The sequence below is a fragment of the Daktulosphaira vitifoliae genome, unplaced genomic scaffold (genome assembly GCF_025091365.1).
Source record: "Daktulosphaira vitifoliae isolate Bord-2020 unplaced genomic scaffold, ASM2509136v1 Scaffold_3, whole genome shotgun sequence".
NCBI lineage: Eukaryota > Metazoa > Arthropoda > Insecta > Hemiptera > Phylloxeridae > Daktulosphaira > Daktulosphaira vitifoliae.
This window is the reverse complement of record NW_026099574.1, coordinates 33,532,227-33,544,987: the sequence shown is the minus strand read 5'-3', so window position 1 is coordinate 33,544,987 and position 12,761 is coordinate 33,532,227. Positions and strand designations below refer to the sequence as shown.

Here is a 12,761-nt window from a genome sequence, read left to right as displayed (position 1 = left end):
TATTTTTATTTTCATATACTTTTCAATTTTTCAGTTATTAGTTACGTTTTAATTCATTTTTTATACTTTATAAGAATGCTAGCTTTAATTTTTTTAAATGGCAACATAAATATTTAACTAACTTATTTATAATAAATTAAAGTAATTAATAATTAATAAATCAAGAAATATATAAAACTAAAAATTACCAAAAATAATTTTCTAAGGATAATTATTGTTTTAAAAAAAATTGAGTGGCTAGCTTTAAAAAAATTTCCTTGAATATATTTCTTCTTTGGTCTAAAATAATTTTATTTTATATCTTAAGTTTCGTTTTCAAATGTCAAACTCTTTTCAGTTAACATAAAAGTCATCTTCGGAGATAACAATGCATACTGGTTTCAAAATATTATTAAACGATAATTGTTATGATTACATTACTTAATAGCAGTACAGTTATATTAGCAAAAAAATTCCCATTGAATTATTAGAGTAATATATAAAGATATATCCGTATAAACATTTTTCCGATTCCATTTTAATTTATAAATAGTCCCACATTTATGAGCTTACGTTAGCTATGGAATTAAATGGATAATATATGTCAGTAATGTAGGAGTACAATCAAACTATCGCTTCTCGTAACGTACCGATAGCTAAGATCAGACTTATTATCCGTTGAGTCAACACACAGTGACAAATTACTTTTTATTTGTCATGTCCATGCATTTAAGCTTAATTCAATTATTAGATAGCAAATTGGCTTAAAATATTACCAATATCACTCTTGATATTATTTAAGATTGTATTGTTTTCTGATTCCTGCAAAGATATAAAATCTGCAATCAAGTAATGAACAAAAATACTCATTCATGTCTTGAATGAAAAATAATAAATATTTAAGAATAACTCTTGAAAACAAATTGTTTATCCGTTTATCGTAGTTCTAACAACGTGACTAAAATAATAATGAAATTATTAAGTATTTTTTATTTTAAATTAAATTCATACATATAAATAGACGGCGTTATATATAGGCTTTTATGCTACACTGCTGTGTGTGGTATGTTTATTAAAGTTTTCATAACTAACGTGTACAGTCATATTTAAATAATGTGAACTGTTAAGTTTTTACTAATCGTCTTTAATTTCATATAATTAAAAAAATCGAAGTTTGCATGCATTGCATAGAATCAAAATATTTGGATCCAATCCCAACTAGATGCCAACCAATAGTCTAGTCAATGACTTCTTAATATATTTACACATGAGTGCCGATATTAAACATATAAATCAAATATTTCCGCAACCAATTAAAACGCAAGTACTGTAAACCTCTGAACGATGCATAACATTTCTACAAAAGTACTACTTTAATTATATCTAACAAATTTTCACTTCCAATTCCATTATTAATTAGTGAGACGCTAAAATAATAACTATATTTTAATAATGAAAGTGAAAACATTTTCGTGTAATTAATGGAAAAATACTTTTTTATCATTTTATATTATTATTTTTTTTTTTTTGAAAAAATTATCTTTTATAGGCAATGTACTTAATTTAATACGAAAAATTGATTTTTGTGAAAAAAATTAATAACGCTTTTTAAAACATCTTGGTGTTTAAAGAAAAAATTAAGAAAAAAATCTTTAGAAAATTTTTAATAAAAACTTTACGTAGTTACTTGATTGTTAAAACATTTATAAAGTTTTTATTTAATTATTATTTATATGTAATGTCATTATAAATAACTAAGGGTTTAAACCATACAGAACCGTGCAAGTTAAAATTAACTATTATTTATTTGTTTAAATATATACAGTAAATATTTTATTGTGACATACCGTGTACCTATAGGTAAGGTATCTAAAAGGATAATTTTGTAGCGAGTAACTAAAAATAAAATAAATTAATTCCTACTGAGTTATTATTTCTGAAACTTTTTCTTAAAGAACAACTAAACAGTTGTTTCATTATATTATTTTAGCGTATCATTCAATATTTTTTATAAATACAAGACAGCGAGAACCAATTACTATAATGCAATTTTTTATTTATATATTCTATCTACTAATAATAGATGTTTTTTTAGTTCAAAATTTTTTAACTTTAATTAAAACGTTGATTATTATTTTAACTTGTTATTTGAGTTACAATAATAATTTACTTTATAATAATTATAAATTAAAAAATAAAATAATTATGTCTAAAAAGAATGATATAATTATAATTATTAATTAAAAACTAACTTATTTCATATAATTATAATAGTATAGTTTTTTCTACAATATTAAAAAAATAACAATATAGTAAACTATAAATTTAAAATATGAGTTATTATAACTTTAGAGATTCAGTATTTTATGATAACGCTTCACGAAAAGCGTAAACATATTCTACTACAGAACCAACAGAGAGCATGAAACATTTTTGACGACCCTTAACATGGGAAGAAAAAAGTATCGCTTTGGTTCTTTTATGATATTCAACTTGGGGTCAAATAATTTACCATTTTGTTTTTAACTTTTGATTAATGACTACTGTAAAAGTTTCATATAAAATGCAAAGAAAACAAAAGGAACTAAAGTTTTAGTGCCCCCCATCCCCTGACTGTTCATATAATTATAGTGTATAGAGTTGTATAACGGCTGGTAATGTTCACAACATGAACAGAGTATAATATATATATAAATTATAATAAAATATAATGTTTAGTATGTATGCTGTACATTGAATTTTTTTTTTTCATATATTAACAAAACAACAAATAAAGTTCTGGTTCTTTATATGAATAAAAGTAATAAAATGGTAGGTATTGACGTGATCATTTATTTAATCTGAAACTCGAACCATCCCAAAAAAGTGATAATGATAAAACATCAAAAAGGATTTGATTACCTTACTAATTAGGAATTAGCTATAAAGTTTTCTTTTAATCACTATTTAAATTAACATGTGAAATTAATCAAGTTTTCAAGTTCAGTGAAATTGTCAAATCTTGAACAGTTGAGCATTCGAAGTTTCAATATAACAGAGTATGGAAAACAATATAAATTATAAATATTTTTAATGTAATCGTTGTTACACTAAACATTTTAGTGGCTCTTAAAAGAAAAGATAAGGGAGTAGGCAATCCACCCTACCTTATGAACTTTTTATTTACCATTATAAAATTAGCCACTTCTGCAATCTCTACCTCTATGTAACAGTTAATTTCAATTTCACCCCTTTGAGCACCAGTTATAACCATCACGGTTATCATTCATCCTAAGTTTTTTATTACATTTCGTATAATGAAGAATCCTAATTATCAGTTAATTTTGTATTTTCATTTTTATTTAAAACACCAAATTCATTCTCGAACATTTAAGTTCAAAAAGGAAAAAAGAACACAATGTGATTTAATGTTAAAATACTTGAACATAATTTTTTTGCACTGTCACTACAGATAATGTCTTTGACACTTTCTTGTACACGTAAAAACTTATCTGAGTAGTTAGTCACGTAATAAACACAATTTTCATTTAAACGTAAAAAACACTATCTTTAGAATAAAATAATAATGTGTTGTAGTTAAACAAACCAATTTTCACTATATTTTTAGTCCCGTTAAGGCCAACACATTGTTTAGAATCATCTTAAAACCAATCAAAATTCTACTCTAAAGATCAACATTCGCAATGAAAAAGAGATTGGGTTTTTAATACAATAGTTATAGTTTTTGTTGAATTCGAGTTTTAAAATTAAGTTACTGCCACCCTAGAGAATTCGGGTAATACAAACTGCTTGAATAGGCTTACGTTTAAATTGTATTTTACTCCAGCCTTCTTGTTCCTTATTGAACGTGTATTATATAAATAAAAAATTCTCTATAGACGATTAAATAAATAGTAAAACATTACTCGAGAAATGTAATTAAACAAATAATAATCAAAAATAATTTTCCAGATATTAGGTGGATATTATTATACCTTAAATTCTGAATGTACTTTGTAATTTAGATTTAAAAATAATCAAATTAAAAAACGGCAGCACAGTGGGGTCATAGCATAGTTGGAATATATTAAAAAACCCTGATTTCCTGGAACATTTTCAAAAGATAAGTTGAAGAAATTCTACTTTTTATACAAATTTTCAAAAATTCAAAAAGCTTTACTTAACTTTGGAGAGGCAAAATAATCAAAATAAGTATAAATTTATAGTTAATGTAAGTTAGATTCGTGTAAATTCCATATTTATTGGTGGACTCATTACTATGCCAAACTCTTTTAAGTTTTTTTTAATATAAAATAAATAAATAAAATTTGAACACAAAAATAGTATTTTTTTTAACTACGGCAGCCGTAGAAGATAAGTCGTCGTGACAATTTTTTTTTTTTTAATTTATAGTACATAACATATGCATTAATTTGACTTGTGTTTAAAGGACGCAGTATTTCCGAAACATTTTCAAAATTGTTAAAAAAGTTTTGAGTCTCCTCTTATGAGCAAGTAAAAGGTCAGATTTTCAAAAATATTATATAAAAATAAGTGAATAACTTAAGGCTTCAATATAAAAAATAATTATTTTTTGATTTGTTCATTTTTCAATAAATTATGACAATTTTTAGAAAAAAAATGAAAAAATGTCGAAATTTATCGATTTTAAAAATCGTAATTATTTGGAGGATTTCCTCCATTTACGGGGAACGAGAGGAAAATTATTAATTTTTGAGGGTAATTTCTTCAACTAGATACGACTTGTGGTCTTTTAACGTATCGTTGAGAAAAATCGGTCCAGTGAGAGCTGAAAAAAGTAGTGACAGACACACAAAAAAAAATAATAATAAAAAATAAACACATCATGGTAAAATTAATACTATCTCAGATTCACATCGAACCTAAAATAAATTAACTTTCAAGTACATTTTGCTGGTGGTTTTGTATACAAGATATAAAATTAAATAGTGTTTAAAAATCCATAAATAAACTAAAATGTTTGAAATTAACTGGACGGAGTTCGCTAATATACAGTTATTTAATTTAAATGAATATTTTTTATTTAAAAGTACAAAAGCAAAAATGTTATGTGTGTTGATTCACTTCAAATCAGGTAAATTGGAATATCTAATGTAATAAACTCTTAGAATTAGTACATATTATGTATTTTTATAAATACAAATATAAATGTAATTTTTATCTTTTAGATTTTTTTATATAAAAAATTAAATAAATGTTTCGGTCTATTGAAAAATACCTTACTTAACTATCTTTATAAAGTCGAGTAGCATTAACTTTTACGCATCAGTGTCTTGACAAGGTAATAGTCGTTTTTCAAAAATCTGTACTGTCAGGATACAAGAAATACTAAATAACGTAAGAACGTTTAATATTTCCACCTCATTTTGCGTTTAGTTCATTAACTCTTTAAATCAACACTTACCACACAAAATCATGTCGAGTGAACGTTTTAACATTTCTCGCCTGTCTGTCAACACCAAGAAATTTAAGACTTACTCCTAATAAAATAACTAATTGATTTATAAATGTATTTACACAATACACAAAATCATTCAAATATATTTGTTAGTTCTCTATTTTCATTTAAACTTTTTTGACAACTATAAAACATAAGTCGAAGATTTCAATTTTTACTGTAGAACTAAAATTATATTAATTTAATCGAACACTTCGTTTTGTTTTATTAAACTTTTGTAGATATTTTTCAAAGTAAACGTACTTTAAAAATGATTGAATTAATGAATAAAGCTAGAAAATAATTGATTTATTTTATTGAACTTTTATAGTGTTGGATTAATGATTAATTAAAAAGCTAATTTAATATAGTATTGATTTAATAAATTTACTAAATAACAAAGTTAAAACTTAGTATTTTTTTATATTCAATAATATTATAAAAAAAAAAATGAGTTGAACGCCCATGGTCATACAAAGTATGAACAAACTTTCACGTCATTATATACGCTATTATTTTTAATGTAAATATGTATGTATTTTACACATACTAAAACTTTTAGTTAATTTAATTGTATTGATAAAAAAACGATGAATATTATTTTAATTCAAACAAACTAAAAAACGTTAAATTATTTCAAAGACTTAATGTTTAACCCTCTTTATGTTATTGAAAACTTAAATTTATATCCCTTGTTTATTTTTATGAAGTTAACATACAAAGAAATACTGATATAATACAACAAAGAACAATTAAAATTTTCCTTTAAGCTTTATATGTATAACCAAACTCAATAATTAAACAAAATTGTTTCTGACGTTTGTAATTTAGAAAATCAAATTACATTATAATTTTCTAATATCAATTATTTTAATTGTATCAATAGTTATAACTACTAAATACAAGCAAAAAACTATTAATAGTTTTTTACTTTTTTAAAAATATAATAAAAGTCTTTTATTATTTATTTTTAATTATTAATACAGTTAACAAGCAAAACCAAAAATAAGGTTACTTTCATATATTTACTAAAGAAAATCCAGACAAATAAAAATAACTATAGTATTAAAATATTTGTAAATTATACTCCTAAACTTATAATTTTTTATTAAATTACAAAACAAAAACTAAATTTTAAACTGTTTTAGTTAATTCTAAATATATTTAAAATAATTTAATTTAATTCATATTACGAAAAATTATGAAAAATAAAACGTTGTATTTTATCAAAATCTAATGTGTCGTAGTACACTTATGGCAGGTATGTAAAAAAAAAATAAAGAGCAATCCTTACAAGATCCACAATATTTTTAAAGTTATTTTTTTTAAAGTTAAAATACTAAGTTATTATAATAAATTAAGAAAATAAACTGAAATAATTTAAATCAAATTATATTTTATAGATTTATTTTACAAACTAACATTAGTTAAAAAAATTATAACTAATATTTTTTTAATTATTGTAATAAAATTTACTATCGTAATAAAACCCTAATAATAAAAAAACAGTTGAGTAATAAATCGTATAGCTAAAGTTAAATAAAAAATTCAGATTTTTTCACTTATGTTATGATAAAATTTATAAACAATTATTGATTTTAGTTAATAAAATTTCATGATATTACATACTGATATTCTAGCTTATATACACCTGGGTAAACGATAATTATTCTTACTTAGTATAACATTAAGCTATTAACTTTTTTTTGTCATTCGTATTTCAAAGAATAAAAAATATTATTGAGAGAGGCTGATGGACTGTCAACTCAAAAACTAAAAAACGACTTTTATTTTTATACTTTTTGATAAAAAAAAAATTTCTCCAGTAACGTTTTTATATTTTTGGTAATACTTATGCCAATAAACATTATTACATTTTGACCAATATAATAATATTTCAATTGTATATAATTAAAAACATAATTCATCATTTTTTTGTTTTATAATTATATTTTTACAAAAAATGAGCAAAAAGATTTTATGAGTCATCTTCCATTAAATACTTATATGATTAATTAAAACTAGTTGTTTTAAAAAATGTAAAAGTGGTTTGACCAGATAATAAACAATATTGCATTTTTTAATTTTTAAATAATAAGTTTTACTAATATCAAGTCTTATATATTATAATAATATATATTAATATATATTAGGAATATAAAAATATTTGATGAACCTTTTTGTAAATCGTAAACTATTATTAAAAAATTATAAAAATACCAAAAAATTATTATATTACGAAAAGTATTCAGAAAAATAATTTACTTAAAGTAATGTTTTTAGAAAATGCCTTCATTATATAAGTGTTATATGTTTGTTCTATATTGACACTTATAATTCAATAAAAAAAAATATTTTTATATTATTTTTTATCAATAATTTTTTTAATTTAAATTTTAATATTTTTATATGTATAAGAAATATACATAATTTTATAAGTTTTTGTATATAATAATTGTTAGGAAGAGATTTATTTATTTATTAAATTTCCTAGTTTAATAATTGCCTCAAACATTTAGTGGAGTAATTTTTTTTTTTTAAGTTTCAATCGGCCTAATTTTCTCTTTGCTTTCAACTCGGAAAATTGCCATCTGTTACCGTTAACATTTATCAGCGCACATTTATATTACGAAAAAAAAATTGTACTTTAGTAAGTTAGCCGAACAGATGTTTCACTTAGGTTAAAATTAAGCTTTCAATATTTTTGTATTTTTTTAATTCCTTATAATTTTTTACATAATTGAAATATTTAATAAAGAAACTCTCAAACTATTGTATTTAAATAATTGATTAGTTTCAAAATTTTAAATGAATATAACAATGATATTTGTAGTACATTATTTGATTTAACATTCTTAACACTTTGTGTAGATTCAATACCACTAAATGTTAAATTACTGTAAAATACCTTAACAAACTACAAGAATTAAAAAAGTATCTACGTGATTAAAATACTAAATTAAAACAACTTTATCTTAAGATACCTCTATCAAAACTATTAAAATAAATAAGCCTACAAAAACGAGTATTTTGTATATTTAACTAATCTAATGCATAAAAATAAACACTTATTAAAAAAAAACCCCAAAAATTAAATTATTATTATTTACTTATCATCAAAATTATGTTATTACAGTTCATTAAATTACGTGAGAAAATTCTATTTAAAAAGTATCTTTGTTCGGCGAAAAATAAATCTAAACATTTGTATTAACAAAACAAAATGAAATGTCAACAAAACTAATAGAAAAATAAACTTTAAGTAAAATCTAGATCAAAGTAAGAATAATTAATCAAGTTCCAGTTAAATATCCTATTCAAGTAATACTTACTTTAATTGAAGGGTTTTTGCTGATTTGCTCTAAATTTTTCATGATTTGTTTTAAAATTTATAACTCGTTTATTCGCTTTAACGCGAAACTATTACATGAATGACGTTAACTTATATTACTTAATAATTTAAGCGCATTTAAAATAAATTAACGTTTCAAAACATTAATTCTTCGTGTTCCAATAATGTGTTCTAAAAACAGTCACATTATTTGTTAAGACAATTTGTATACTTGAAGAACTTATTATTGAATTTTTTAACTTCAATTTTGGATATTTAGTACATTTGTTTAGAAATCAATTAGTGACTAAATAGAAATAAAACTTTTTGTAATGTCTATAAATAATGTCTATCAAATATGAGATAGTTCAATTTTAAGAAATACATTTTACGGGTAAAGTTGAGTTTCAAACTCCCTCTTTAATTAATGTAATGCTCAATGGTTAGTATTCTACTAGAAATAAAAATATATTTCTAGTAAAAATTAAATTTATTTTACGACAACTTTAATTATATTATAATATTATCAATATTTATGAAAATATCTATATAAAATAATTTATGAATATTTTTTCGCTTAATTAATTATTATTAAAAACTGAGCTTATAGATAATTCTCAAATATTTAAAAGAAAAAAAGTTGTTATTTTATTTGTTAAATTTATTGATAAAACTTCCTGGGGAGTGTTTTAAAAATGTAAATAAAAATAACTGAAATTTCTCAAAAAAAAAAAAAATATTTATATTTATATTAAAATATAACAATTCATACAATGTAGTATTTTTTTATTTTTTATTGTTATTTTTTTATATATATATATATAAAACTTGGTGTTTTTAAATTTTTTAATAAAAGAAACCTTCTTTAAAAATAATAAATGATTATTTTTATTCATCTTATATAATTAAAAATATTAATAAACAGAAAAAGAATCCCTTAAACATATGGTTTAGAGGTCAATTACTCATCTCGTTAATACGCTACTGGTTAAAATAATTGTATTATTATATTATATTTTATAAATCTACTAATTATAAAAAATTATAACCTATCAAAATCGTTATTAATTTTATTTTTCATTTATTTTTAAACAAATTTTTATTTCACAGTCTTAAAAAATGATAATACATTTCATTAAAGATATGTATTATAAAGGATACTCAGTAAGTAAAGAAACATGTAAATTGTTAAAACCAGAATACGTAACAGAAATTAAAATTCAGTTAAATTAAATCATAAAATTATCATAATTGATGTATAACATTTTTAAAATGAAACACTTCAACTTAAAATGCCTATGAAATATCAAATTTTATTTTTATGACGAGGAAAGGAAAAGAAAAGCTGTTAGTAGTAAGCTCTATTTGATTGATGACAGATTTAAATCCTATTTAACTTAAACCTATAGATGATTTTATATAATGATAAATCTATATAATTCTACTTTTAATGAATAGTCATCTTTTTCTCTTAACTTTTTTTTATTAAAAATCCTAAAGAAGGGACAACCTGATGTCAATGACAGAGTGCTAATTAATGAGTATCATCACTTGCTCTATTCACTATCTTCATTAAAAAAATCGATTAGGCGTTTCTTTCGGGAGATTAATCAAAAATAAATTATTATTGAAATATTGAAATATTGAAATACGCATTAAAATATAAAATAAAGCATTAAAAAAATGATGTGCACGCAGTGTCATTGTCAGTTAATAAAGCACGTTATTTGTGCTAAAGTGGATTCCAATAAAATAATGCATGATAAACAGATACTGAAAGAAAATAACGATTCAAAAATGACACTCTTTACGGATACTATTTTGTTAACAATGCCGTACATTCAAATATTAGCGTGAAAATTTAACAGTTATTAATTTCTTAATTAAACGAAGATCCAGATAAAAAAAAAATAAAATTTATGAAATGTAAAAAAATTTGTAATTGTGAGTTACCATTTGTTACTAACATGGCATATACTGACAATTTTTCCAATAAATACATGAGTTGGTGAATTATTTTAAGATCAAAACTAATTCTAATGTTTTAAATGGTATAGCCTTACTAACATATTATAAAAAAAGGTTTTTTTATAATTCGTTAATATAACATTTTTACATTATTTCGTGAAAATTAAATTACTTACGCTTTGATTAATCCAATTAAATTAAATTTGTATATAATAAATAATACTAACACATGAAAACTTTATTTGCAGTATAACTGGTCTGACTGTTTGTTTTTACGTATTTACATTCATTTATTTAAAAAAAAAAACATAATCATTTTTTATTTATAGGGTAATAGCATAATATAAAAGTTAAAACATGATAAGCCAACAATAATGTCTTTTCTTAATTTAATATACAAATTATTTAGATGTTAAATAAAAGATCATTGGTAGAATCTAAAGTCATCAACATTATTTGTTCATTTTGTTGTCACTGATCGGAACGATTGACGAAATCAGAGAAGGATGTATCTAATTTGCATAGCCATATTTTTCTCCAGACGTTTTGTATTTTCTTTTTTTTTGGGTTTCAATTCAAGCAACGAAGGAACTATAATATTGCCTAGTAAGCAATAAAAGCTCTACGTGTTCAAATTTGTGTTGTCTGAACATTTTAAATATAATATCTATTATGGATATTACCTAAATACTAAAAATGGTTATAGCTGCATCAAACACAAACGGAAAAATATAAATTTAAAAGTTATCCTTATATTGTGAAAGTTTCAAAATTTCAGGTTCATATTTTGAAGAGAGTGAAAATATTTTTATAAAGCATACACATGGAGATGCCTCTCCCTCGATTTCAGCTAAACTATTAATATTTAAACTATTAACTATTATGATACCGTTAAAATTATACTATAAAAAAACATTAAACAAATAATTAGATAATACTTAAAAACACCGAAAAAATGGTAAATATAATTTAATAACAAAATTTCTTTAGATTTAAAATATGAAATACTATTAAAAATAAATAAATATTGGATATTTTAACCTATAAAATAAAATTCTAGAGATAAGAATGTTTTTATGTTTTCTTTATTTACACCCATTATAGTATAAAGATAAATTCAAATATAATAAATAAATTAAATAGTTTGAATTAAAACTGTTGTTTTAACTGGACCAGATAATTTATTGTACATATTGTAATGTAAGGTGAATCAGTGGCGCCATAAAATTTATACATACATTTAGGCATTATAGCACTGATAAGAATTTTCTTTAATTCTCGGTTAACATAATGAAATGGAGTTTAGTTTCTAAATTTATCATCGTATACTACAGTATAATCATCATCGGCGGAATTTTACACTGTTTCTTTTACAAAGATGGGCACTTTTTCAAAAGATTACAGTATCTGACTTCTACCTTTTAGAAATTTTTTTGCTTTTAATGCTGAAATTATCTTTGATTAATCAGCATGCTTTCTAGAAAGTATACAATAATAACAGTTTTATTTAAAATTTAAGCCGAAAATTCTTTAAATTATGGTAAAAATAAAATCTTAATACATTGGAAAATTATGGTAATTAATATTACAAGAATATTTATATTCTAAAAATGTCAATTAAATATATTTTTTCTTTGTATTTTATTTTATTCATTGCATTATTGATTTTATTTAGATATTTCGTTTTTTCTTTTTTAGCTTCGATGCGAAGCGGAGAAGGTATTAATTTTACTATGATGTGTTTTTTTTTTTTTTTATGTCTGTTGCCACTTTTTCTCAGCTCTCATAGGACCGATTTCTTTCAAAAATACGTCAAAAGATCACAAATCGTATCTAGTTGAAGACATTACCCTTAAAAATTGAAAAAAATTCCCTCGTTCCCCGCAAATGGGGGAAATATCCAAAAAAATTACAAATTTAAAAATCGCTAATTTTCGTAATTTTTTCACTTTTTTTTCTTAAAACTTCCATAACTTTTTGAAAAATCAACAAATCAACATAATTTTTTTTTATACTAAAACCTTA

The 12,761-nt window shown here is 22.1% G+C and overlaps 1 protein-coding gene across 2 annotated transcripts in view; it reads right to left on the bottom strand.

Moving 5' to 3' along the window:
• LOC126900592 (uncharacterized) overlaps nt 1–12,761 on the bottom strand; it is a 117,481-nt gene that overhangs the window by 68,279 nt on the left and 36,441 nt on the right. The window contains exons 1-2 of one of the 2 annotated variants that reach the window (XM_050676412.1): nt 8,770–8,836; nt 756–801 (exon numbers count right to left, since the gene is read on the bottom strand). The exons of the other annotated variant lie outside the window; for it this stretch is intronic. Of the exons in view, the coding sequence (XP_050532369.1) occupies nt 756–801; nt 8,770–8,811 (88 nt within the window). The 5' untranslated portion in view covers nt 8,812–8,836. Of the gene's footprint in view, nt 1–755; nt 802–8,769; nt 8,837–12,761 lie in introns of those variants that run through there. 2 annotated transcript variants of the gene reach the window in all.